General features: G+C 53.9%; 1 protein-coding gene and 1 long non-coding RNA gene across 2 annotated transcripts in view; one reads left to right on the top strand and one right to left on the bottom strand.

Annotated features, from left to right (window-relative positions):
* Positions 1–27,514, top strand: part of CSMD2 (CUB and Sushi multiple domains 2) — a 489,398-nt gene that overhangs the window by 79,525 nt on the left and 382,359 nt on the right. The window contains exon 3 of the mRNA XM_049094020.1: positions 14,432–14,544. Coding sequence (XP_048949977.1) covers positions 14,432–14,544 — 113 coding nt within the window. The remainder of the gene's footprint in view (positions 1–14,431; positions 14,545–27,514) is intronic.
* On the bottom strand, positions 1,205–9,320 carry LOC125752518 (uncharacterized). Its single transcript, XR_007402230.1, has 2 exons — positions 9,175–9,320; positions 1,205–1,498 (listed from the first exon to the last, which is right to left on the bottom strand). It is a non-coding gene; the product is annotated as an uncharacterized LOC125752518 (long non-coding RNA).

Consider the following 27,514-nt stretch of genomic DNA (forward strand, 5'->3'; position numbering starts at 1 on the left):
GGCTTCTGTCACAAAGCCCTATTCCCAGGTGACCTCTGACGTGGCTGTTGAGCCGGGAAAGAATCGGTGATTGTGATAATGTCCAGCCCACCTTTCCTCTTCCATGTGTGTGTAAATGCCTCTTTGAAACCCGAATATTCCACTAGTTTTCCTGATCCTTCCCCCACTAGTGACTCTTCCCCCACTAGTGACTCTTCTCGAAACGGAATGGTGGTGATGCTCATGCACTTTGCAGAGAGCATGTCACTTGGTCAAAAGATGCACCAGAGGTTGCCTTGGAATGGCACGGCTTCTTCGTGCATTTTAAGAAGCTCGGGTTCTAATGTCATATTCTCACTTGCCTCTTGGGAAATTCCTAGAGCCGTGCAGACCCGTTTTCCCGAAGAGAAAGAGACAGGAAGAGGGCTTCGAGGACAGCAGAGCCCAGCAATGAACGAAAAGGGACTCACGTTGGCTCCCTACGCGTGCCACTAAATTTTAACCTTCTTTTGGAGATTTCTTGCCTCCACATTGCTTGGAGAGACCGAGAATGGACTAATGAGGAGTCAGTCACCCATGGAAGTCACCACAGGAAGACCCAGAGATAGCGGGGACCTTTCAGTCTTTCTTAGACGGGAGACACGGCAAATTGTCCTCGTTCTAATTGTCCCTGCTGATTAATGAGGTCACTTACGGTATAGGTTATTATCCTGCCAAGAGAATGTGTATCAGACTGAAACAAATGCCTGTGAACTTGCTTATTCTATTAAAAACTAAAGTAACGAGAGATGATTAACGGTGTGTGCTCTGGGAGCAGCCGCGGGGAGGGTCGGTCAGGAGAGAAAGGTGGACGTGAGCCTTTCCAAGCAGGGATCTAGAAAGGCTTTTGTTTGAAAGTGGCTTCTACTGACCCTCTTCCTTTCAACACCACTTCTGGGGGAGCCGCCTAGACTCCGTGTCTCCACTTCCTTCCTTCCCGTGAGCAGCTTACCCCACTGTGACCCAATTTCAGCCCTACCCCTCCGCTTGGATCCGCCCTGGAAAAAGTCACCACTGCTCCCTGCCGTGTCCGTTGGCGCCTCACAAGGAGTCACCATCACTGACCTCTTTCTTCTGGAAACACTGTCTTTTCCTTATTCCTGTGACACCGCCAACTCCCCATTCATTCAACGTTCCACGTGTTTATTGAGCACCTACTGTGTGCTAGGCATTGGACACATACAGGTAACCGAGATGACGGTTCTTGTTCTGAGTGGAGCTTACGTTCAAGCAGAGGAGGGGAGACAACGGACAAATACGTGCACATCAACAAGACATTCGGTGTTAGGAGGGCAGGGGGGCTGAGTGGCTGGTAAGCGTGAAGGCCCAGCAACACCCTCCCAGTGCAGGGTGGTCGGGGGGAGCCGCTCTGTGGACGCCACACTCCATCACTTCACGTGGCAGTCCCTCAAATCCTGCCATGGTCTCCAGGGCTTCTGTCTCTTTTGTGTCCTTTCGCCGCTGTAGATGTGGGCCAGACCTGGGGGATCAGGGATTGGGCTGGCTCAGTCCCTGCTTTGCACCAAAGACGACCGAAGATGTCATCCAGGGGGTGAAACCCAGGTCCAAATTCAAGCTGACCGTTGTCTAGTTCTGAGGCTTCAGGCAAAGAGATGGGACCCAGGGACAAGACAGCCGTTCTGAGCTCAGGACCACTGACTACCCCTCAAAGTTGTGCAATATGGTGACCCTAAAAAATCCCAGAAGCCGAACTAGAGTTAGAGATTCAGACAGACACAGGGGAAAAGAGCCTGAGAGATTGCCCGGACCACCTGCAAAGACCCCAGGTGACCAAGCTGGCTCACTGCCCCTGTGGCTCAGGCCTGTCGGGTCCCCGGCCAAGGGCTCAGGGAAGGGCCCTTTACTATTAGCTGCACCTGTCATGGGAGGCCACGCTGGGTCAAGGTTTTCCAGGATCCCCCAAAAGCAAATAAAGTCTGCATCTGCTAGAAGGCTGAGCAGCCTCCAGAAAAATCCTCTCTCTTGGGGAGACTGGTAATTAAGCAGTCATGGCAAACACGGGGAGGAAGAACAGCTGGTTGTATCCATTTGTTCTCCTGTCATTGGTTGGAGAACAGTTTCATAAATTACACATGGGGTTGGATTTTGTCTTTCCTCTGCTCATGCCATCCCCTTTGCTGGAAATGACCTCCCTGTTCTCCTGCTGCCCTCCGTCCGTGCCCTTTGGATGATTGGCTAACAACGTGCCCTTTTAGATCCGCTCAGGCTGATGACGTTCAGTTCCCTGGGCATGTCGCTGCCACCAAACTTACTGTGTTGCATTATCATTGTGTCTTCATCAGTAATACGATTAATTATCAGCTCCTACTGTGTGCCTGGCGCTGATCTCTAATGCTGGGCATAGGCTGGGATACCAGAGGGATCAAAATCTCTGTCCTCATGGGATTCACAGGCGAATGGGAAAGATGGGTTTAATAAATAATGATTAATCCAATATGCAGTATGTCAGATGGTGACAGGAAATGTAGAACCGAGAGATCGGGAGCCGGGAAATGGGGGGGAGCGGGGAGGGTTGCAATTTTAAATAGAATGGTCATTGAAGACCTTTGGCCAAAAGGTGATACAGGAGGAAAATAACCTGGAGAGGAAATGGGACAGCTGGGAAAAGCTGAAGGAACAGCAGGTGCAAAGGCTCTGAGATGGAAACTTGGCAGCTGTGTTCAGGGAGCAGTAAGGAGGCCATCCTGGCTGGAGCGAGTGAGCAGGGGGGACCATTTGGTGAGAAGAGAGCGGGAATGGGAGACGGTGGTGACGGCAGACGTTTGCCCAAGGCCTTTGGGTTCGTTAGGAAGCCTTGGGCTTTATCCCAAATCCAGAAGAAGCTTAAGCAGAAAAGTGACGTAATCCGACTTAAAATGATCATGCCAGCTGCCATGTCAAGAATGGTCTGGAGGGGGCAAGAGGGAAATGGGGAGACCAGTTGGGGAGTTACTGCAATCGCCGTGGCAAGAGAGAGATGGCAGTGGGGCGAACCAAGATGGTGGCAATGAAGGTGATGAGATGTGGCTAAATTTCTGGATAAATTAAAGGAAGTTTCCACTTTTGGGGGCGGACTTCTTGAGGGCCAGGTCCGTGTCTTACACGTTCCTATCGTCGGAGCCAAGCCTAGTATGTGACATTTACCAGGGCACGCGGTTAATACTTGTTGATTGAGTGACTGATGAGAGATAATGTTTAACGTCAACAATAGGAATAAGTCAGCCCCCGTTCTCTGTTGCGGAAGCGGAGTAGGTCATGGGGCAAATCCTGGGAAACAGCCACCTACAGCTTCCAAGCTTTTGCCATAAAGAAGGCTCCTCGTAGATGTGTTGGACCAAGAAGCATGGGCATGCTGGCTTCCGGTGCGTGTGTCCATTTTTCTTGCTGTAGGACTTCTCAGGCTCTTGTCACGCACAGCTTCCCAGCATTTCTTAGTTTGAAGCGCTGTGAAGCGCTTCAGTTATTTTTCCATGGGTAAAATGGGTGAGCTCCGTGGGTAAAAGAAATGCCTATCAGCTCTACTTCTTAAGTAGTCAGGCCCACACGGCTACAGAAGCATTTACACCCAAATAGTTTTATAGCTGTCTAGAAAAATAATAAATGTAAATCGAAAGGAACAAATCTAATATTTCATCCCTAAGTGATCACCATCACTTACTCATGGAAGGTGTGTGCTTGTTGGGATCACACAGCTTCTCAAACCTTGGAATCGGATTGGACACCACCAACCTCCTATCCTGTTCCACACGGATTTTCACACAGCACCTGCTTCATATCACACCAACCACCAAACACCCGGCTCCGCGAAGATACGATGTCACCCACCGGGGTGTAGCTTCATGTTGAAACCGCGAACTGCTTTGAGCTAATACTCCGTGTGTCCAACAGATATTGGGTGTCGTAGATTCCCTTGAGAATTTAAAACACTCCGCACTGCTCTTACGCGTTTCCTTCCAGCGTGCCACGGCACACGGTCTGGGAACCACGGTGCTACGTTGTGTGTAGCACTTCCCAAAATCATTTGCACATTTTCTCAGGCGAATCTCCTAACGTAACGCTGGGTACAGCACAAAGAGAAAGTACCCAGGACTCCTTCCTGCGGAGTCAGAAGCTGCAGTTCTGTGGGGAATACGCCCGGGTATTGACAGAGTGAGCGTGTTAGCATTTGCATTCTGAGCATACAGTGCTGCTTCCTTATTTTTAGCTGTGAGCCTGCGAGGACTCCAGGCCTTGCTCCTGAGCCTGCGTGCGTCCTAGACAGCGTGTCTGGAGGTGGGATGCCTAGCACTGCTCCCACCCAGCCTTGCTCAGGGCGGGTTACTGGCCTTCCCAAGATGGATGTACATGTGCAGCCGAAGGCGGAGGTTTGTAAAGCCAGTGGACGTCTTCTGGATGGACTGAGACACTTTAGAGAAGACCTCTTGGAATTTCTCAGCACATATCTGGCTAATGCCACGTCCTGCTCAGAAACGGGGATTTATTGCAAGGATCTCCAATGCTGGGACAGCTCAAGAACCATCTCTGCAGTTGTTTGGTTGCTGTGGGTTCCAGGGCCTCTGCGACCAGGAGTGTCTGTGATCTCGTGGCCAATGTAGCAACGGCCTGGACTCCGTGCCCTGCGTGCTCTAGGCATTCCGTTTCCCAGAGTGTGTTCCACAGGACCCCTGCCCACAGGATGCTCTAAGGGAAAACAAGAGCTTGCAACATAGATACTTAAAAGCACAGAAAACCCCCTCTTTTTTTTTTTTTTTCAAGTTTCCCAGTCTTAGAAGCTCTTGATGCAATGCAAATGGGAATTACCAGAGAGAACCCGCGTCTGTACGGGTGTATGTGTGTGTCTCCATATTGTGTGATCATGACTAATGTCCATCAATTACCTGCAAATTACTAGACAGTGCCTGTAATGATAGTTCTGTTTTTAGCTTTAATGGTTTATGTATCTAACTAGTGGCTGCTGTCTGGAGTAAGGCTGCTGGCAAATCAAAACACTATTTGCCAAGCCTGTCAGTGTGACAAATGTTGCTTGCATTTACTCTTTTATTCCCAAGGTCAACTGACATGTCATTTTTTATATCACTGTTTGACGTGCTAAGAGCCTTCAATGAGAGCCATCCAATAAAGGCCCAATTTGTTATATTACTGTTTATTCCTGGATAATTCTCTATTAGTTGGGCTCTTTAAGTTTCAGGGAAGTGACATGCGTGGATCACCCTCAGAAATAGGGATTTATCGCAAGGATCCCCAGGTCTTAGGACAGCACAGGGACCCTCTCCTCGGCCTTTTGATCACCCTGGCTTTCAGGGATTCTCAGATGAGAAACGTCGACAGCTTTCTCGACCATTGTAGTGACAGCACGGAGTTCATGACCTCCCTTCTCTGGGCATCTAGTTTCCTGGAGGATTTCCCGCAGAACCCCAGCCCATACTCTGCTCTAAGAATAAAAGGGTCTCTGGTGCAATGGGTTAGGAGCTCTTGGCATCATCTATCCCTGCCTTGCAAGTTTGCTCTTCACTTATTAAATGCTTCCACAAGCACTTTTTATTTTTATTTTCTCTAAACTCCCTTGCTTAATTTTATTTAACACAGCGTCTTCCAATTCTGTTAAACTGACAAACACCCTGCAGTATCCTTTGAAGAATAGTCCAGTATTTGTACTCTGCAGACGGATCTGGTTGTGTTCATTTGTCACCCTCTGTGCTGGGGGCCGGCGGGGAGGTCCCTGCAACCACTGTCGGCGTCCACGATGTGCTCCAAGGACTCACAGGATGCTGCGTGTCACTGTCCTCACGGCTCTGATCTGTCACAGTGGAGGCTGCGGAGCCAAATGGCTGCGGGAAACCAGGCACGGGATGAAGTCTGGGGCAAACCTGGCACTGGAATGGAGTCCTTTCCCAGTGGGTTCACACAGAACGCACTTAATTGCCCCAACAAGGAACTGTGATGATGCGTGTGAAATGCCACCACCAGGGAGGCCCATTGGAGACTGAGGGCCTGGACTTTTTATACTGGAGCAGGTGACATAGGCACTGTCTGCCTGGTATGGACCAAAGTTCCCAACTTCCAAAGGGCAGGCAGGGGTTTAGCACGAACTGTAATGTTCCTACAGGTAGTTTAGGTGACCTGGTTCTGGGAACCCTGGGGACGCTCCTGAAATCCAGGTCCAGCAACAGCCGAGGGCTGACCCTATAAGCTGGCCTCCCCACAACGAGAACCAGGCCTTTGCTGCGAACTCTCTGGTGTTGAATATTCATTTGTTTTGTATTTGCCTTAATCAGCTCGGCTGCTGTAACCAAAGTCCCATAGCCTGGTGGCTTGTGAACGGCAGAGGCTTGTTTCCACGGTTCTGGAGACAGCAAGGTCAGGTGCCAGGACGCGCGGATCGGGTGAGCGCTGTCTTCCAGGCCGCCGACCGCCAGCCTGTCCTGGTGCCCTCCCCTGCAGACGGCAGGGGTCCCCATCAAGTACCCCACGTGACAGGGCGCCACCCTCACCACCCAGTCACCTCCCGAAGGCCCCACATCCTCATCAGCACACACGGTGCGGGGGGTTGAGTTTCAACATAAGAATCTGGGGGAGTCAGTTGATGACACCGTCGTGTTGAGTGTGTGCACTGCCCTGGGGACGAAGAGGAAAGGGTCAGCCAGCCCTTGCCTTCGAGAGGCTTAACCTCAAGAAGGAAAGACAGATACGTCCCAGGTAATTCAACAAGAAAATCAAGCCGTTGCAGTTGGAATGAATATTGCAAAGGAAGAAGCAAGTGCTCAGTCCTCTGAGAACATTGGTCTGGGATCCCTGTGCCCTTCCTCAGAGGAGGTAATGTTCAAACTGAGACCTGAGAAGCTGGTGGGAGATGGGTAGGTCGGGGGATGGCAGCCTGTGTGGCTGAGGGGTGAGGGCGATGCATGCAGCTCTAGGGGCAGCAGGTGCAAAGGCCCTGGGGTGGGAAGAGACACAGTGCATTGAAGAGAGCAGCGCAGGCCAGAGTGGGTGGAGGGGACGGAGATGTGAGCTGAGGCGGAGAGAAGGGCAGGCCCAGCGATGCCAGGACCCGGCCTGAGCTGCATCACCCTGGGGGTGGCCTGGCGGTGTCCCGCCTGGGAGCCCTCACGCCCCTGCCTCCGCTTGAGGCGGGCAGTGCCAGTCGCAGCAGCGTCCGCCCCCGTCCTCAGGAGGCCACCTGTGCTCCCTTCTCCCCGGAACCTGCCGGAAACAAGGTGTCCCTGCGGGACGGTCGTCGCCCCACCCGTCGGCCTCACCGCCCTGTAGGGTCATAAAGGCCACGTTTTCAAACACGGTGGTAACAGGCAGCCCTCACGTCGCGGGCTTTCATGCACAAAAGCTGCTGTCGTGCCCGCGCTGCACGTTCCGGAGCAGCGTCCAGGCAGAGCTGGTGGGTCCTGGGCTCCCGTCGCTCTCCCGCGAGGCGCTGGCAGAGGCGGCACCGTGGGCAGGCCTGCCGTGGGCCAGGCGGGGAGGTGCCCCTGCCCCGCACATCCAGGGAGGAGCAGGGACTCCACGGGGACCCCGGGGGACGCGACGGTCCCTGGACACAGCTCCTGGAGCCACTCACCTGTGGGACACTCGAGCTGGGATTTGAACACTGAGTAGGAACGCGGAGGCCAGTGGGAGCAGCGTGTGGAGGCCCCGCAGCGTCACAGGAAGTGAGGCTGGAGGATGTGGGGAGGGGGACGCTTCATCGCGCACCGTGTGGCGCACTCGCGGGGACCTCGCTTCGGGGCTGCTCTGTGGTCGATCTCCAGCTCTGGGCAGGGCGCCCCGTGACCGTGGCTCGCTCGGCCCAGGAGGACGGCTGGGCCCTGTGGCCACGGGACACAGCCTGTGGCTCCCGGGGGGCCTGGTCATGACCCCACCAATGGTGGGGAGCCATCGGGCGGGTTCAGCGCTGGGACCCCAGGAAGCCTGGGGCGCAGGCACAGGGGCAGAGCGAAGGTCCTTGAGACATGGGGCCCTTTGTTGGGGCAGAGGCTTGGCCGCCTGTTGGCGAAAGGTCCTCTCCTTCGGGCACGTCGTCCTGGAGCCAGGCGCGGGGTGGGGGGAGGGCAACAGCGGGGGGGCCTGCCCTGCTCCCCGTCCTCTGTCCTTTCACACAGTCCTGGGGAGTCTGCGTCCTCACTCCTCTCACTGCGGCGTCTACAGTCGCAGATGAACGCGGAGAGTCTGGAGGTTGCATTTGCTGCTTCTGACACGCGACCACATGATCCCTCCTGGCTGTGAGGTCATTGGCTCGGCTCCAAGGTAGTCAATTTGGGGGGGATCCAGGCTTCCGTGTCCCCCTGCGTCCGGGTGCTCAAGGAATCCCGCGCCTTACAGCTCACCCACCAAGCGCAGGAGCCACTGGCGGCTCTGGATCCCGCTGGAGGCCCGTCCGGGGTGCAGGCCGTAGGACCGCAGCTGTCACAGTGCGGACTCCCCACGCCCGGCTCCGGCCCACGGGGTGGCAAGAAGTGAGGGCCTGGGAGTCGGGGCGGGCGGAGGGGTCGCGGGGAGCTAGGCACAAGCATCAGCCCCTCAAGGCCCACCCGCTGGGCCGGGCGCGGGCCCCAGATCACTGGGTGGGGGCGGCCTCGGGGAAGGGGGGACAAGCGGGAAGCTGCCCGTGGTTGAAGGAAGGTCTCCGCAGCCTGGTGGGCCCCCCAAGGGCCCTGCTGTGGCTCTGGCCCGTGTGTGGGGCCAGGTGACTAGATCCACCCACAGAGGGGTGTGGCCCCGAGGGGACAGCTGGATGCTTCAGCGCCAGGGTCCTTGGCAGACGGGACCCGCAAGTCAGGGGCAAGGGCACCTGGCACACGCGGGGACAGGTGGGCGGGCAGCCCTCGCTGTCAGCACGGACCCGCCGTGCTGCAGGGCCGTGTGTGCCGCAGGGGCTGGGGGGCCGCGGGGGTGCAGGGAGGGGCCCGGCCACTCCCGGAGGAGCTCAGCTCAGGAGCGGGGGCTTAGGCGAGTCGCGGCGTCATTTTGAGGACTTCCCGTGTGGAAGCCGTGACGGATCCGGGGAAGGTGGACGGGGTGGTGCGGACATTCCGCGGACCCTACCCCCCCCCCCCCGGACGTCTGGGGTCGCCGTAGTAACACCTCGGGCCCAGGAGCCCGACATCCGCGTGGGGGTGCACGACCTCCTTGGCCGCTGCCTCGCACCTGTGCCTTGATGCCACCTGCCACCAGGACGCAGACCGGGTCATCGTCATCGTCTCCCTCGCGTGTGGTGGCCCCGCTTCTCTTCCTCTCCCTCCCTCCCCTTGGCAACCACAGAGCTTTTCTCATCTCTTTCACGTCATTCCGAGAACCCGGGGTAAATGGAATATCTGGTATGTCAGCTCCTTCCGTCCTTCCTTCCTCCTTTTGATTTCTTTCTTCTTTCTTTCTTTCCATCTTTCTCTTTTTTCTTTTCTTTTTCTTTTCTTCCTTTTCTTTCTTTCTTCTTTCTTTCTTCTTCTTTCTTTTCCTTCCTTCCTTCCTCCCTTCAATTTCTTTTTTCCTCTTTCTCTTTTTTCTTCTTTCTTTTCCTTTTTCTTTCCTTCCTTCTTCTTCCTTCCTTCCTTCCTTCCTTCCTTCCTCCTTTGATTCTTTCCTTCCACCTTTTGATTTCTTTCTTTTTCCTTCTTTCTCTTTCTTCTTTCTTTCTTTCTTTCCTTCCTTCTTAGGGAGCACACATATGCCCGTGAGTGGTGGGGACAGGGGCACAGGGAGAAGGCGAGGGGGAGTCTTAGGCAGGCTCTGCACATAGCATGGAGGCAGCCTTGGCACTTGATCCCAGGACCCCGAGATCATGACCTGAACCGAAATCAAGAGTCAGACACTCAACCGGCTAAGCCCCCTGGAGTCTCCGGTGTGTCATCTTCTGAGATGAGCTGTTTCGTCACGCAGCATAACAGCCTTGAGATCCATCCAGATCGTATCAGTAGCCCGTTTTATCGCTGAGTGGTGTTCCGAGGTGCGCAGTCGCTGCGGGACAGGGAATGGTGTCAGTTATCGCCCGTGCAGGACACTTTGGTCATTTCCAATTGTTGGTTATTACCAAGAAAAAATGCTACGGAGACACCTGGGGGCCCATAGTTGAGCGTCTGCCTTGACCCCGGGGTCCTGTGATCGAGTCCCACGTTGGGCTCCCTGCATGGAGCCTGCTTCTCCCTCTGCCTGTGTCTCTGCCTCTCTCTGTATCTCTCATGAATAAATTTTTTAAAAAATCTTTAAAGAAAAAAGAAATGCTATGAATGATTTGTGAGGACACACATTTCCATTTCTTTGGGATAAATGCCCAGGAGTATGGTTGTATGATCAGTGTGTATGTGTGTATGTGTGTTGGCTTTTTTTTTTTTTTTTTTTTTTTAAGAAACTGCCTGTTTCCAGAGGGTCCATACCATCTTCCATCCTCCCAGCAAAGTCTGGGAGATGCAGTTGTGCTGTGTCACTGCCAGTATTTGGTGTTGTCACGATTTTTATTTGATCTATTCTAACGGTGTGTAGCATGAGTAGCTCGCTGTGGTCTCACTTTGCATGTCCCCAACGGCCAGGGATGTCGAGCATTTCTCATACGCTCGTTTGCCATTCTAGTGTCTTTAATAAGATGTCGCTTTGTGTCCTCTGCTGATTTTCTAATTGGCTTATTAGATCCTTGACTCATTGTCCGTCCCTAGGGAAAAGCATTCATTCAGTATTTCACCATTAAGTGTGAGGTTAGCTGCGGGATCTCTGTAGACGTTCTTTATCAAACTCAGGAGATTTCTTTCTATCCTTCTTTCTCTGATAGTTTTTTTTTTTTCTCCATCATGAATGAGCATTGAATTTTTTCAGGTGCTTTTTTATATCAGTTTTTATAGTCATTTACTACTTTGGGCCTGGTAACATGGTGAACTTACAATGATCGATTTTCAAATATTGAACTTGGAATTTTCAAGTATTTTCAAATATTGAAAATATTTTATCCTCGGAATAAACCCCACTTGGTTGTGCTGTGTGATTATTTTACTATAGTGCCAAGTTCTCTTTGCTGATAATTTTTAAGGACTTTTGTGGTTATATTCATGTGGGATGTGGTCTTTCGTCCTATTGATTTGGACTGACTTTGGTTTTGGTACCGGTAATATTGATCTCATACAGTGAGTTTGGAAATGTTCCTTCTTTTCTCTATTTTCTGGAAGAGGTTGTGTAGAATTGGTGTTACTTCTCCTTTACATGCTTGTTAGAACTCCCTAGTGAGACCATCTGGGCCAGTGTGTACCGTTTGGGGGATTTTTTAAATTACTAGTTCAATTTCCTTAATAGTAATAAGACTTTTTCAAATGATCTCCCTCGTATTGGGGAGCTTATAGCAGTTTGCACTTTTCAAGGATCAGGTCCATTTCATTTAATTTTTCAAGTGCATGTGTATAATCTGTAGTATTTCCTTATCATTTTTCTGGTAGCTGCAAGATCTGTTTTCCGTAACCTTTGCCAAATCTGGACATTTGCCAACCTGAGAGGTGAAAAATGAGCCTTAAGGATTTAGTTTGCATGTTTTTATATTAAGTATGTGGATCATTTTCCTGTTTTTATTTGTGTCCTTTTTTCCTTTTTCCTTGTTTACCTTTTGCATAATTTGTAATGTTCTTTATAGATCATGATTGCTCCACCCTCTTCTTGTCTCTTCAGTTTGTATTTTTTCTCCTTTTTTATTTTTTATTTTTGCAGCTTCTTCTGCTTCGCTACATGCTCTTAATTTTCACATAATTAAATTGATCAATATTTTCCTTTAACGCTTCTAGGGTTTCGTGCTGTATCCATCAGTAATTAATTGTGAGAGAAAGAACCCAAATCAAACTAGCTTGAGCAAAAATAAATAAATAAATAAAAGGGAAAAAGGTAGGAAGAACGAATGGATGGATGGATGGAAAGTAGGACGGAAAGAAGGAAGCAAGCAAACAAGAGAAAGAACGTTGGCTCATGTACCGGGCACCGCAGTCTCTGCGTGGCTGGATCGAGGATCTCAGCGCTGGGCCATCAGGGTTCGGTTTCTCTCCCGTCACCCTCAGCTTTGTCTGTACCGGGTGGGACATCATTTTGTAGAGCAGCGAGGCTCTGGGTAATGATAAAAAGGCTGCGGACAGTCCCAAGCTCACATTCTAATGATTTAGGATCCCAAACGAAAAGACTCTTGCAATCTGTATATCATCCCATGGAAGGACTCGGAGTGACCCTGCTTGGGCTATGTGCCCTCCTTCCTCTCCCTGCCTTGAGCCCGTCCATAAAGATGAGGGATGTGCCGTGCTGGGTCACATGCCCCGTTCTGTAGCAGGTGAGCAGGTGCGCTGTCCCGTGCAGTGACAGCTCCCTAGAAGAATGATGGGAGCCAAAGGTGTCCTTTAAACATATCACTCTTAGGAAGACCTTCCCCAGCACGAGATATTTACATTTTTTTTAAAAAGTGTTTTTTTCTCTAATATGTGTGGTTTCACTATTTTACATCTAGATTTTTGATGTTAGAAAGTGAATGAGGCAGAGACAGAAAGCCAGGGGTCAGGGAGAGGAGAGCATGTGGGTGATGCAGGAGTCTTTTGCTCTTCTCCTGGGGGAGAACATGACCTTGAAACTTACTGGGTCACCTGCTTCACACTCTTATCACGTTCCTCTCTGTTCCTCGAGTTTTCATTGAGTTAACATGAATCTTGTAAGGTTTAGGATGGTGGGAAGGGCAAGGGCTTCATCCAGCACAGGGCTTTTCATGGTTGGAATCAACACATATCTGATTCAACTTGGCTGAACCCTGGTGCTCACGACTCCAGGGGACACCTGGGCATCCAGATGTTATTAGGGCAACGTGCTCACAACCCCAGGGGACACCTGGGCATCCAGGTGTTATTAGGGCAACATGCTCACGACCCCAGGGGACACCTGGGCATCCAGGTGTTATTAGGGCAACGTGCTCACGACCCCAGGGGGCACCTGGGCATCCAGGTGTTATTAGGGCAACATGCTCACGACCCCAGGGGACACCTGGGCATCCAGGTGTTATTAGGGCAACGTGCTCACGACCCCAGAGGGCACCTGGGCATCCAGGTGTTATTAGGGCAACGTGCTCACAACTCCAGGGGACACCTGGGCATCCAGGTGTTATTAGGGCAACGTGCTCACGACCCCAGGGGGCACCTGGGCATCCAGGTGTTATTAGGGCAACGTGCTCACAACTCCAGGGGACACCTGGGCATCCAGGTGTTATTAGGGCAACGTGCTCATGACCCCAGGGGGCACCTGGGCATCCAGGTGTTATTAGGGCAGCGTGCTCATGACCCCAGGGGGCACCTGGGCATCCAGGTGTTATTAGGGCAGCGTGCTCACAACTCCAGGGGACACCTGGGCATCCAGGTATTAGGGCAACGGGAGCAATAGAGCAGGATCCGGAGCACCATCGGTATCCCAAACTACCTGAAAAAGAGGGTAAAGGTAAACCTGGAGTTCCCTCGCAGAGCCCTGACGGGGGTGTGGGAGCCAGATGAGCCCCAGGTAGGAGACAAAGGACCCAGGCAGACCGGGGACTGGCCACCTCACTACCTCCTGTGTACTCAGGTCACCTGTGGGGGGCCCAGCCGCGGACACCTGCTCTCGTGAAACATGTTCCCAAGTGTTGAGTGAAAGCTTCGTTATTTAATCTTTTTAACGTTGAAGAATCTTTTACCAATGATTCTCTTGAGCTGAAAACATATTCTCTCAGGTTCAACAATTTCTTCTGTTTCACCTCGGTTTCTTTTTCTTCACTGAACTCACAGGAAAAAAAATGTTTTTAAGCATTTTAGTTTTAAAAGCGTGTACAGGTTGATCCCATTTGTATGCAATAATTTCATTGATGATGATCCCATCTATTGATCCCTCCGTGGCTCTTTGTATGTCAGCTGTCAAGAGCGATTATTTCTAGATTGCGCTTTTTTTTTTTATTGCTTTCATCTTTTAAAAATAATAAGCACTTATCATTTCTATAAAAGCAGTAGACTCATTCCTTTTAAAGAATAAAGCCCGTGATAAGAAGTATCCACCGTCCGCTGCTTACAGTTGGGCGTATTTTCCTCAGTATCCAAGGAAGGGTTGTCTGTTGGCAACTGTTAGCCGTGCATTTGTGGCGAGGTCCACTTGGAGGCGCAGAGGGCCTCGGCCAGGAAGGGCAGGGGTGGGGGAGGATTCCCAGAGAGGAGAGAAGTCCGTGAGGCGGGTCACCAGGTCAGAGCATGGCCTGTGGCTTTAGGGGAGTGGCCTCCACATGCCTGTGACTGCTCCATCTCCCCTTTGTCTTGGGACACCTTGCACCTGCCCCTGCCTATGTGCCTAAGTCAGCCTTGTGCATCCAGCAGGTGCTCAATAAATGCTTCACGGATGCTCATTTCCCAAGGGGATCGTTCTCCCTAAATGGCACCTCTTTGTCTTTCAGGCTCACAGGCTTCCAGCTGCCGGCCACCATCGTCAGCGCCGCCGCCACCCTCTCTCTGCGCCTCATCAGTGACTACGCGGTCAGCGCGCAGGGCTTCCACGCCAGCTACGAAGGTAGGTGCTTCCGGGCCGGGCCGTGGAGGCCTGGCGCATGAGGTCGCGGCAGCCCCGGGCGCACCCCAGCTGCAGGGACGGGGTGCCCCAGATGCGGAGCTGCCGCCGGTCCTAACGAGGCTGCTCACTAACCAGTAACTCGGTTACCTAAACCGTCGGTGCCGTGTTCCCAGGAAACTGGAAATTGAAATCAGAGCCCCGCTGCCGTAATTTTTCCTGAGGCCTGGTGACATCCTCCCTTTCTGTCCCCTAAGTGCATTTTGTTGTGTTTTTATTTTTTTTTAATTCTGTTTTCTCCTGGGCTTTATTGTATAAGGTATCTCTGCTTGGTGCTGGAAGTGAGAGAGAGAGAGCGTAAGTGAAAGAAATAAAATCAGTATCTGAAAAACATTTCTCCTCGATATGGTGACTGCAGAGGCTCGGAGTTAGATCCTTCCGAGAAGAACGATCCGTTTTTCCTTAATAGCACAGATTAGGGTTTCTTGGTTTGAATTATGCAAATAATTTCCACTTCTCTCAGCTTGTTTAAATATGGTGTTGGCATTCAAATTAACACTAATATCTTCAGATTATATACTATTATTATTATGAGCTTTATTATATTAGTTCAGAAGGTGGCACTTCTAGATCTCTGTCATTTCCCTAGGAAATTTACATCTCATTAATAGGTAATTATGCTGCTCTTGGCTAAGCCCACACTGCTATTTTGTGTCGAGATCATTAATAGGCATAATTTAAGACCGTTAATGATAATTAATAACAGTAATGACATAACACCCTGGTAGAGCATGCCAGTTATTTGAAAGCTTTCTTACCTCCAAGAACTTAAAGGATAAGTGATGCTCTTTTGAATGGAGCTGTGGCAGTATGGAAACAGGACCTCTGTCCTGGCGAGACAGCAAGTCCTCCTTCCTTGGCAATCCACCCCTGGTAGTCGGGGGGTAGGGGACAGAGTTGGACGCTTTAACCTGAGCGTTTCAGGACTCCTGAGAGGTCTCAGTTATTTTTAACTAAAGGTTCCTGAGAAGTTTCCAGAGAAAATTCTGCATGCCTTCCACTGAGGGCTCCTGACATAACCACAGTCACCTTCACCTGAGGGCTCCTGACATAACCACGGGTCCCCTTCAGCTGAGGGCTCCTGACATAACCACGGGTCCCCTTCAGCTGAGGGCTCCTGACATAACCACGGGTCCCCTTCAGCTGAGGGCTCCTGACATAACCACGGGTCCCCTTCAGCTGAGGGCTCCTGACATAACCACGGGTCCCCTTCACCTGAGGGCTCCTGACATAACCACGGTCACCTTCAGCTGAGGCCTCCTGACATAGCCACGGGTTGCCTTCACCTGAGGGCTCCTGACATAACCACGGTCACATTCAGCTGAGAGCTCCTGACATAACCACAGTCCCCTTCAGCTGAGGGTTCCTGACGTAACCACAGTCCCCTTCCTTTGAGGGCTCCTGACATAACCACAGTCCCTTTCCGCTGAGGGCTCCAGATCCAACCACAGTCACCTTCTGCTGAGGGCTCCAGATCCAACCATGGTCACCTTCACCTGAGGGCTCCTGACCTAACCAGGCATGTACTGCATCCTTGGAGTCGAGCTCCTGCCACAGAGACCACATGGCTGCAAAATCTAAAATATTTACTCTGGCCCTTTATAGAAAATGTTTGGTGACCATTTGCCTAGAACTATGATATCCACTGTGGTCACCATTAGCCACGTGGAAACGCTTATGTTTAATGTACTCAAAGTTAAATGAAATTTAAAACTCCGTTTTGCAGCCACATTAGCTTCATACCCAGTGCTCGGGGGGCACCTGCGGCCACTGTATTGGACTGTGCAGGCGGAGAGTGCTTCCACCGTGCAGGGCGTTGTCTGGGCCCGAGCGTCCATCCCATTCACGGGGTCTGCGATTCAAACAGGTTGTAACATAGTAGGGCGGGGTGGGGGCTGACGGGTGCCTCCTCCGCCTGCCTGGCTGGAGGACGCGGCCCAGGAGGCTCAGCATTCTGCCGCAGGACCTGTGCGCCAGACCAAGGGCCTGCCCTTGCCTGCCACGTGTGCTGTCCCTGGTGGCCAGAGGACAAAGCCTGGCAGGCAAGGCCGGCACAGCCTGGACGTGCTACCCCGACACCAAGCCTAACAAGCCCAGGCAGCCCCGCTGACCTGGCCGAGGCCTGGACCAGGGGCCATGTGTGCCTCCAGGAAGGTGTGACTTGCGGCGACTTCCAGAACACCCAAAATTGGGGGGCTGGGATGGGGGCCATGGTGGGAGGAGCCAGTGGGGGCGGCCACTCCGGGGACAGACCACCTGCTACATGTGTTCACTGCTGCGGCCGGGGCGTCTCTCACCGGGCTAATGGACGCGATGCCAGATAATCCTGTATTTGGGGATTGACCGGTAAAGCGTCTGAGGCCGCTGACCGCCTGACCTTGGGCCAAATGCTGGGAACTGCCTGGGCCTCACCGGACGGGACGGGGTATCCAGGAGCAGAAGGACCCCGAAGGTTTGGTCTCCTGGGAGGGAGGTCACCACACCGCAGAGTGCACTTAGCCATTTGTGGGGCGCAGACGGCCACCGGACAGGTTCCGCCCCCAGCCCCGGTGCCCCCAGCCAGGCCTGCCCCTTGCCCCCCTCAGGATCCCGCTGCGCCCCCTTAGAAGGCCTCGGGCCTGTCTGGGGAGCTCCCCGTGGCTGTGGCCCCGAGAGTGCGTGGAAGCGAGTCCGTCTCCTCGGCCCCGCAGAGTGGGAAGTGCAGAGAAGGGGCCCAGCGCGTGGGGCCTTCGGGGAAGGGAGAAGCAGGTGCGGAGTGTGCTGGGCAGCTGGCGCTTCAAGGGAAGGACCCTGGAGGCCAGGCGTCTAACCCTGGGCCCACGGGAGATGCTTGGTGTGTAATCCCCGTAGCCCAGGGGCAAGGGATCCACTGTATTAAGCGCTGACTGTATGCCAGGCACTTGACGTGCGATATCTGCCTTAATCCCCGCGGCTGCACAGACAGACACCAGCCCCATCCTACAGATGCGGGAGCTGCGGGCATCTCGGGAGGTCTGTGTTCAGCTCCAGAGAGGTGGCGGCCGGGGGTCTTTCCGTGGCTCCTCGGGCACGAAGGACTGATTCGCGTGCACTGCGCTCCCTGGGGTGGGCGGGCCGGAGAGCGGAGGCTCCGTTTCATGGGTGGGTGGACGGAGCCAAGTCAAAGGCGGGGGGGCCACGGGAGGCCTCCAGGCCTGGGCGGGGGGCATCCCAGGGAGGCGACAAGACCTGTGTCCAGAGTCTCTCGGCTGGAGTTGCCACAGAAACTGCGGGACGCCCAGTTGATCTGAATTTTCAATTGTTCAGACTAAAAACGCGACTTTTAAAGTCTAAGTCTGTCCCAAATTTTCCGTGGGATAGACTTATGCTGAAAACATGTCCCTGATCTTCTGAAATTCAAGTTTAAACAGAGTGTCCTGTATGTTCATCCGCCAGCTCCATCCGGCCGCCGCGTTGTCCATGCTGAGTCCCCAGGGGTCGCCGCCCCGTCCCCGCCCTCCCGCGACGGCCACATCTGCCCCCGTCCAGCCTCCCGTCTGCCCCCGCGGTGAGCGTGCTGGAGCACAGCTCGGCACGGGCACGCGGGCACCTGCACACGGGTGCATCTGCAGGCGAGCTGTAGGTTCAGATCTGTGCTGTGCTCCACGAGGACGGTGCTTCTCCGTGGGGGTGCAAGTAGCCCGCCTGGTTGGTTGTCGGCAACGTGTGTCAGCGAGGGGGCCGCCGTGGTCTGCGTGCCTCTCAGTTACTTAAGCGGTCTCTTCCGTGAACACTCAGGCGAGGAACATTCTCGTACGTGCAACTGAAACCCTCATCCCATCCCCTTCGTAGAATGAGCTCTTGGAGGTGCAGTCACTGGGCCAGGGAGAGCGTGGGCTGTGCGTGTGCAAGCGTGATTCCCCGGTGTTCCTGGAAGGGCTGAGCTGACACACGCCCCCACCAGCCCACGCCAGGGCCCTGCCCTCCACGCCTTGCTGGTGAGTTTGAAATCAGCTTCATGGATTGAAGTGGATTAAAAAAAAAATGAGATCTCACGGGTTGTTATAATTTCTGTCTCTTTGATGACCAGGGACGCTGAGCAGCCGTTGTCACTCCCTGGCCTTTTGTGGATCGTGTTATGAATTGCCTGTCCCTGCCTCTGCCCGTTTTCCTCTGGAGGTGTTAGTACTTTTTCTTATCTCTTTTTTTTGCAAGTGTTTTTTGCATCTGAGAGATAAGAAAGGTACGGGCTGCCTTTGGATGTGCGGGAGTTTTGATTTTTACGCCGATGCCGACTTTAAATTAAAAAGTTTACTCTTATGATGGACCTTGGGCGTCCTGTCGGGAAAGGCCTTTCCATGCCGTGAATTGTTAGCCTTATTCTTTTAGGGTTCTGTTTTTACACGTCACTTCTAAGCCCATTGGAGTTCGGTTGTGTTGGTTTTGGTTTCTTGGTGGCTCTCTGTGTCCCGACGACCCTCCGCGGCTCTGTCCTGTGTCCCCTTCCTCGAGGGTGCACAAGGCCCCTGCTTCTCAGTGCGTCCCTAGCGTGACTCTCCCCAACAGGTCAGTCTTGTCCCTGATATTACTTCTCCCAGCCCAGCTGCCGGCGCTCGCCCTCTCCACGCCCAGCTCCCGGACACCGCATGGGGTTGTGCTGTCAGTTCCAGGCTCATCAGACTCATCAGCGGATACACAGGAGTCATTATAAGCGGATCAGAAACGTCAGTTAGATGAGGATCTCTGCAGCTTTTAAGGCCCGATCCAGGTTGCACCTTTGTGCTTTAGGACCATTAACCCTGAGTCGTCAGGCTGACACTGGGGAGCGAGAACCCAGCCCCACGAGCCGGGGCTCGTCCGTCAGGCCTGTTTAACCACCTAGAGCTGAAAGCAGCTATTCCTGCTCAGCGGAACCTGACTGTCATCCTGGGATCTCACTCTCCAAATATAGGAGACTTCTGCCGAAATCAGGCCTGTTGGGCAGCCCGCGGGGCTCAGCGGTTTAGCGCCATCAGCCCGGGGCATGACCCTAGAGACCTGAGATCGAGTCCCACGTCGGGCTCCCTGCGTGGAGCCTGCTCCTCCCTCTGCCTGTGTCTCTGCCTCTCTCTCTCTCCTTCTCCATGTCTCTCGTTAATAAATAAATAAAATCTTAAAAAAATAAAGAAAGAAATCAGGCCCATTCTCCTTCAACTTAGCATCTCCGCGGGATCTAGAAGGATGAAGGGCCCTTCTTCTTGCCAGTTCCCTGGTGACTGTCAAGGGGAGAGGTGGCGTCACACCCTGATGAAGACCTCAGACCCGGGGTTCACACGTCTCCAAAATCAAATCCCGTCCCCGCTGCTGACTTGCTGCGTGACCTCTGGGAGTGACTCCGTGTCCCTGAACTCTGCCCTCACCATCTGTAAAATCAGGGCAAAGAATACGCTCCACGGGGTTGTGAAGGCTGGGGACGAGAACACACAAGCCACACCGCGTGCTCAGGACCAGGCCCTGGCAAAGTATCCCTGCTCCCTAAACACCCGATTAGGGCAGTCACCCTCGTGCTAACTTCACTTGCCCGGGGTTATTGGGGAGGTGGAAGGAGAGATAATGCCATCGCCGGGGGTCACCATCCCAGGTCCACCCCAGTCCCTGGCTCCTGACTTTGCCCCGAACCCTCAGCCCAGCTGTTCAGGGTGCGTCTAACCCACAAACAGAACGTGGCCTGTCTGGGGAAGGAGCAGAGTGTCGTCCATGACCGTGAGCCCCAGCACGCCTGAGGGGGCGTCCGATGGAGACACTCTCCAGTCTTGCTGGTCATCAAAGTAAATGTCAATTCTCATCACGCCTCTGGTCTGGGCACTCAGCTGAACGACCGCCTGGGGGCCTCGCCTTGGAGGAGCCCGCAGTCAGAGTGACTCTGCCCGACCGAAGTTTCAGAGAATCCTTAGACGCTTGGGTGAAGGACCTGGGGGGCTTTTGCCCTAAGCCCCCTGCTTGTCTCCAGCGGGGAGAACAGACTCCTCACGTGGACCCCAGCCCCACCTCCACCCCCTTCTTCCTCTGGCCCCGCTGGCTTTGGGCCTGTCTCTGTCTCGCCCTCATTCCTCAGACTCCTCACCCACTTCCCCCACCCGGCGCTCGGCTCTTCCCATCTCTGCTCGACCCAGATCCACGGGCCGCCCGCGGTGCAGACGGCCTCCCGGCCCCGCGTCTGTCTCCTCCCACCCCGTGCACGCTCCTGCCTTTCTCGTTCCTCCTTTGCCTCGTCTGCACTCACGTGTGCTGCTGAACAGTGGGACACGCAGGGGGGCACCCAGCTCACCCAGCTCATGAGCTCAGGTGTGGAGGGACCATCAGCCCCCAGCCCGGCCGCCTGGTAGCTGGTGTGGGACTTGCCCTCCCCTGTCCGAGGAGGACAGCCGTAATCCCTTCTCCGGGCCCTTCTTGCTCAGAACAAAGGAGGCAGCACGTGTCGGGAGCTCCCGAAGGGCTCAAAAGGCCGACGTGGGGACTGTCATCGTCACGGCTGACAGCTGTGCCCGGCCCGGGGGCTGACACGCGGTGGACCCGCCTGAACGATGACTTAGCAAGGGGGAGTTGGCCGGTGGTCACCTTGCCCGGTGAGAAGACCCCAACGAGCAGAGAGGTGGGCTCGGGGTACCTGGGACCCTTCCCCGTTGAACGCGAGCTGCCGTCTGTTCCGACAGAGCCGATTAAAGCCTGACGTGCTATTGACTATAAGACACATCACGACTTCAGAGACATTAGAATATGGAAAAACGGGTGCCCTGGAACCGATGAGATACGGCGATTCCCTGATGGCTGTTGGCCACCCCGGGCTCGCCGGCGCTGGGCTGGTCCTTTCAACGTCTTCTCCGACCCGGGACTCAGGGTGGTCTGAGCTCTTCCCGTTCAACATTCAGGTGGCGGCTCTCTCGGCCACGTGACCACCTCTTAATTTATTCTCTTGGCTCCGAGTCTCATTACTTCTCAATTTTCTGCATTGAACTCTATTTAACACCTATTAGCACAGGTCTTCGGTTGATAGACGCCCTTTTCGCGGGAGGCAGCAGGATGCCCGGTCTTGACCTCCCTCCCATGTTGGACCCCGAGGCAGGTGAGCCCATTAAACCCAAACGTGGCTCATCTTGGGCCCTGGGCAGCCCAGGGCCAGCCCCTCCCACCGTGACACCATGGGGGGGGGGGGTGTGTGAATGTGGTTTCCCCCATCTAGATGGGACGGGCTACCTCTCAGCCTCGTCCTGGCAGAGATGAGCTGCACGCACACCTGTCTGCCTCCTGGGGCCTGGGTCAGCCGAGGGCATCGGAGCCTCCTCCGCCGACCCCCAGCCCGGGCATTGAGGGGACACGTGCCTGTCACCTGCCTCTTCCTTGGGGGCACTTGTCTCCCAAGCCCTGAGCCAAGCATCGGTGGGGAGACGATACCTCCAAAGGGAAATACCAGATTGAATATTCCGATCGCATCTCTTCCTATTATTTGATAATTTGGGGGTGATGGGCCCGTTTGCAATTATTCTTTCCAACTCTTCCCTTAAAAAATGTGGATAACCAAGGGTTTGAACCCACTGATAGTTCATTTTAACAGCAGGAGAGAAAAACAGCACACTAGGTGGGAGACTGGGACTTGGAGGTTTGGAGGTGCACGGGCTGCGCCTCTCCCCGCTTCCGTCCCCGTGCATGAACTTCACAGCCATGCATCCCCGCACAAGCCACAGTATCTGTGCCTGGGGCAGGAGGCAGCAGTGGCTGAGCACCTCTGACGTGCCCAGCCATGCAGTGGGAGCTTTGTAGGCCCTGGACGTCACCCCCTGGAGGGCAAGGCCTGGGAAGTCCAGGCCCAGAGAGCTTGGGTAGCTAGCTTGAGGCCATGCAGCACCTAAGGCCAGGCACCCCTCTCGGCTCTGTGCTGCCTCCCCGGAGGAGCCCCGATCAGTCCCCCACATCCAGCCCGCCCACCGCTCCTGACCCCACAGAAAGGAGGGGTTCGGGGAGAGTCGGGGGGCCAGAGCCTGCAGGCCCCGGTCTGGAGCCTTCTGAGGACACTGTTGGCTGCTGGAGACCCTATCTCGTGGGCGGTGGCTTTGCTTCCCTGCTTTTCAACCTTTCCTTCCGGCTCTTCATTTCCTGCTCTTTCCTTGAGACCTTTATCCAGCCCTATTCCTTTCTGAGGCTTTTTCCCACAGTGCATCCCAGGAGTCGTTCCTCATGCACACCTAATGCATCCCTTCATCGAGGAGTGATGCCGGTTGGGCCTGGAGGTTGCATGACGGGAGCGGCCTCGTGAGGTGGAGGGGGGCAGACAAACGGGCAAGCCACGGGTCTCCATACGCCCTGTTGCCTTGGCCAGCACTGCCCTGCCCTGGAGGCCCCTCAGCCTCCTCCCTCGTCCCTGCCTCAGGTCTCTACCCAAGTGACCCCTCATCAGAGAGGCCTTTCCTGATCGCACGGTATGACACAGCGCGCCGTTTATCCCCGTTTCTCCCTGTCGCCCCTTCACATAGGCCTTTATTTTCTCCCCTACTGGAGTGTGAGTTTGGGGGGCATTGTCTTTTTTGCACTATTGCTGTTGTTCCCTGCTGAGTCCTCAGCTCCAAGAACCATTCTGGAGGCATGAGGGCGCTCGACAAATATTTGGTGAATGAATGAAATCAGAGATCAGAAGAAAGCAAGCATGTGTGTATTTGAGCACCTGCAAAAGGGACCTTAGAGGGTGGAGTGTGACTGTGAGAACAGGAGTAGCAAGAGCTGAGCTCCATGAGGGTCGGGGGCCCGCTCCCATGGGGCCTCGGAGGCCATGGGAAGGAGTTTGGGGTTTCCATGCAGGGAGAGGCCCTCACCAACGGGTTAGGCAAGGAAGTGAGGCGGTGGGATTTGCACTTTAGGGGTGGTGAGGAGGGCGGGGGACAGATGGGAGGCAAGGGGGGCATTGCAGATGGGGACTGCTGCCGGCGCAGAGGAGGGTGCTGGGGCAAGGGGACAGCTCGCCCGGGGCACAGCCCGCCTCCCCTGTGGTTGGGTGTCTGACCTGCTAGACAGCAAGAAACAGCTGCACGTGGAGCAGCTTGGCTTTCCCATTGGCTTAAATAGAAGCCTTTATGATCCTGTCTGCAGGCATTTATGGTGTGGCTGTGATTGAACAGGCTCACGTTCAGAGTCCTGATGAACCCACAGATGTGCCCATCCTGGGGTCTCCAGTTGTCCGTGCTGAAGCCCTAGAGGTCAGTCACACTTGGAAGTTTTGCAGAGGATTCAGAGCGGGGAGGGAGCACTAAGAGGTAGGACCACGACGATCATGGGGACGACTCCCACTGCTGCTGCTCCAGCCAGCTGCCGGGCCCTCTGCTAAGTACCTCACATTTTGGCATTTAATCCTCACGATGCTCCTGGGAGGCAGGGCCGGTTGTTGTCCCCAGGTTACTGATGAAGCGCAGAGAAGCTAAGCAGCGTGCTTGAGGTCGCAAAGCTAATGAGAGAGAGAGAGATGCGGGTTCAAACCCAGGCGGTGTGACGTCAGCGGCCAAAAAAAAAAAGCATGAAATAATCTCACACAGCTGGGACTGCTGGATCAAAATAAAATATGTCCCTACAGGAGAGAGCAGCGCCAAGCTTTGTGCTTTAAAGGACGTCGTCGCAGGGCAGCCCTCGTGGCGCGGCGGTTTAGCGCTGCCTGCAGCCCGGGGTGTGATCCTGGAGACCTGGGATCGAGTCCCGCCCGCATCGGGCTCCCTGCATGGAGCCTGCTTCTCCCTCTTCCTGGGTCTCTGCCTCTCTCTCTGTGTCTCTCATGAATAAATAGATAAAATCTTTAAAAAATAAAAAATAAAATAAAATAAAGGATGTCGCAGAAGCAAACAATGTACTGATGTGACCATATTCGAATGTAAAAGTTCTTTTTTTTTTTTTTTAATTTTTATTTATTTATGATAGTCACAGAGAGAGAGAGAGAGAGGCAGAGACACAGGCAGAGGGAGAAGCAGGCTCCATGCACCGGGAGCCTGACGTAGGATTCGATCCTGGGTCTCCAGGATCGCGCCCTGGGCCAAAGGCAGGCGCCAAACCGCTGCGCCACCCAGGGATCCCCCGAATGTAAAAGTTCTGTACAACAAACCATCTCCGATGGAAAAGAAACAGCTGACCGTCAAAGCCCATTATGCCCAGCGTGGTGGGGAAGGCTTGTTGTTGGTATTGTGCGACAGGCCCACCCAGGGTGGTGAGAAATCTGGAGTTCACATCAGAGGAAATAGAGTCAGTAAGTGAATATACAGGAGAGCTCTCCAGTCTTGCTGGTCATCAAAGTAAATGTCAATTAGAACGAGGAAATGAAAAAAACAAAAAGAACAACAACAAAAAACAAAACAAAAACACAAGGAAATGACACGTCAGCCCTAGTGAATTAGCTCAAAGAGCCTCAGGAGGAGAGAGCGTGCCGGGGCAGATGCAGAGACGCGGGCACACTCAGGTGGCTGGTGGCGATGCACATTAGTCCTCTGGGAATCCAGGGTGACACGCGTCAAGGGTCGTAAAACACTCGTGTCGTTGGACCCGGTAACTCCTCCCCTGGGATCTATCCTACAGGTAAGAATTCACCAGCAGGAGAAAGTCCCACGTGTAAAAGTGTGGATTTCAGCGATCCTTATAATGACGGAAAATTGGAAACCGTAAAGATGTCCAACAACGGGGGAATCACGAGGAAAATTACGGCAGGTCTACCTACTGGATTTATGCGGCCGTTTAAAATTATAACAGCGGGCAGCCCGGGGGGCTCAGCGGGATCCTGCAGACCCGGGATCAAGTCCCACCTGCGTCGGGCTCCCTGCATGGAGCCTGCTTCTCCCTCTGCCTGTGTCTCTGCCTCTCTCTCTCTCTCTCTCTCTGTCTCTCATAAATAAATAAATAAAATTTAAAATAAATAAATAAATAAATAAATAAATAAATAAATAAATAAGGCTCGGGGGGCTCAGCGGTTGAGCACCTGCCCCTGGCTCAGGTCATTATCTTAGAGACACAAGATCAAGTCCCACGTCAGGCTCCCTGCATGGAGCCTGCTTCTCCCTCTGCCTGTGTCTCTGCCTCTATCTCTCTCTGTGTGTCTCTAATAAATAAAATCTTTAAAAAAAAATAAATAAAATTATAACAGCATCATTTAGTAATATCATAAAATGATATTATTTTCAGTGGAAAAAGCAGAATGCAGAGTTATTCCCCCATATTTATTGCAGGCATGTGAAGTAGGTCTTCTATGGACAGGGACTGGATGAAAATCTCAAAAAGAAGCAATTGCTGTGAGAATGCGGGTGATTTTTTTTTTTTTAAACCTCCTCTTAACGGCGGCTCTCGCGTTGATTGTGTGAGATAAAGAGCAAATAGGAAGAAAAATCTGAAATCAAAGAGTGAACTGAAGTCAACAGCAAGAAGGGAGGGAAAAATAAAACAAGATGAATCCCGAGAGGGAGATAAACCGTACGAGACTCTGAATCATAGGAAACAAACGGAGGGTCCCTGGGGGAGGGGGCCGGGGGGCCGGGCATGAAGGAGGGTCCGTGATGGGGTGAGCAGGGGGTGTTGTATCCAACGGATGGATCACTGGCCTCTCCCTGTGAAATGAGTAATGCAATCTATGTTAATTAATTGAATTTAAATTAAAAGATTTAATTTATGAAGTCCTGACCTACGTGAAAACTGCACAAAAGTTTCAGTTGGCAAATGACGCGAGGCTCTATTAATAGAAGTATAGGCTCTGATCTTGGGAGGTGGAAGGAAACCCACACAATAAAGTGATGATCAGTAACCAGGTGGTTTTGAGGGCCCTGGGCCGGGTCTCCAGCAGGTGCTCGGGAAGAAGGACTGAGACGTAAGGACGTCCAGAGAACAGTTAGAGGACCTGGGGGTGGCTTGAGGATGTGTTGCATTGAAGAACAGTAAATGCTTATTCTGGGTCATTCTGGAGAGCAGGACAAGGCCCATGGCGTCGATGTTAGAGGCAGATGAGTCTCAGCCAGGTGTCGAGAAGAAATGTCGCTTAGCTTTCGTCATCGAAGCAGGAAGCGCCGGTGCCTGGAGCTGCGCAAGCAGGGGTTCGGGCAGCCGCTGTGCCCGGGGAGCTGTGAGCTCACCTCTCAGGCTGGCGTCTGCAGCAGCGACCCCCTCGTCGACGTTCCCTCTGTGGTGAGCCGCACGCCCAGGGGAGAAGGCACGTGCCCCGTGGAGCCGTGACGCACCCTTGGTTGTGAAGTTCCTCCTAATCCCCAAGCTCTTTGAAGGTTAAATGTGAACAATAATAATAATAATAAAATCCGTGGAGCACCCTCTAGGTGCGCGCGGGGAGCATGGCTCGGTTGGAGCACCCACGTCCACGGGCTACACGGCTCACGTCTCCTGGTTGCCTTGCGGGGGCAGCGTTCCGGTTTCTCTGTTCGTGTCTCCACGTGTGAACATGCACGCACGGAGGAGATGACCAAGAGGCAAGCACATGCCTGCAGACGTCTTGCACGAGGGCAGGAGGTGTGTCGGCCGCCGCAGCAGCCTGGCCCCCGGCCCCCACCGCACGCACCCACCTCTTGGCCGGCCGAGGGCCCCTTTGGCGTGGGGAGGCGGGCTGGGCTGGACCCGAGCCCCGGTGCCCTCTGCCGTGGTGCTGAAGCTCCCGGCTGCTGATCCCTGGCTCCGGGACGCTCGCTTCTTGAATCGGCGATGCCTATCCACTAATCCGGTTGATGCCGACGCACGGCACTTTCTGATTCCCAGTCCCAGCCCGGGCCCCGCCAACACTGAGATGGCAAGGATGCAGGCACGCCCCCCCCCCCCCGCCCCGCCCGTGTCCCGGCGCCCTCCCCTCCGGAACCACCGCGGCCCTTCTGACCTGGGACGGAGCTGGACACGCTGTCACCTGGGACGTGAGCCTCCCGCAGGCACAGGTAGGCCTGGCTGAGTGCCCTCGTTGCCCCCCACA

Source organism: Canis lupus, chromosome 15 (genome assembly GCF_003254725.2).
Source record: "Canis lupus dingo isolate Sandy chromosome 15, ASM325472v2, whole genome shotgun sequence".
Taxonomy (NCBI): domain Eukaryota; kingdom Metazoa; phylum Chordata; class Mammalia; order Carnivora; family Canidae; genus Canis; species Canis lupus.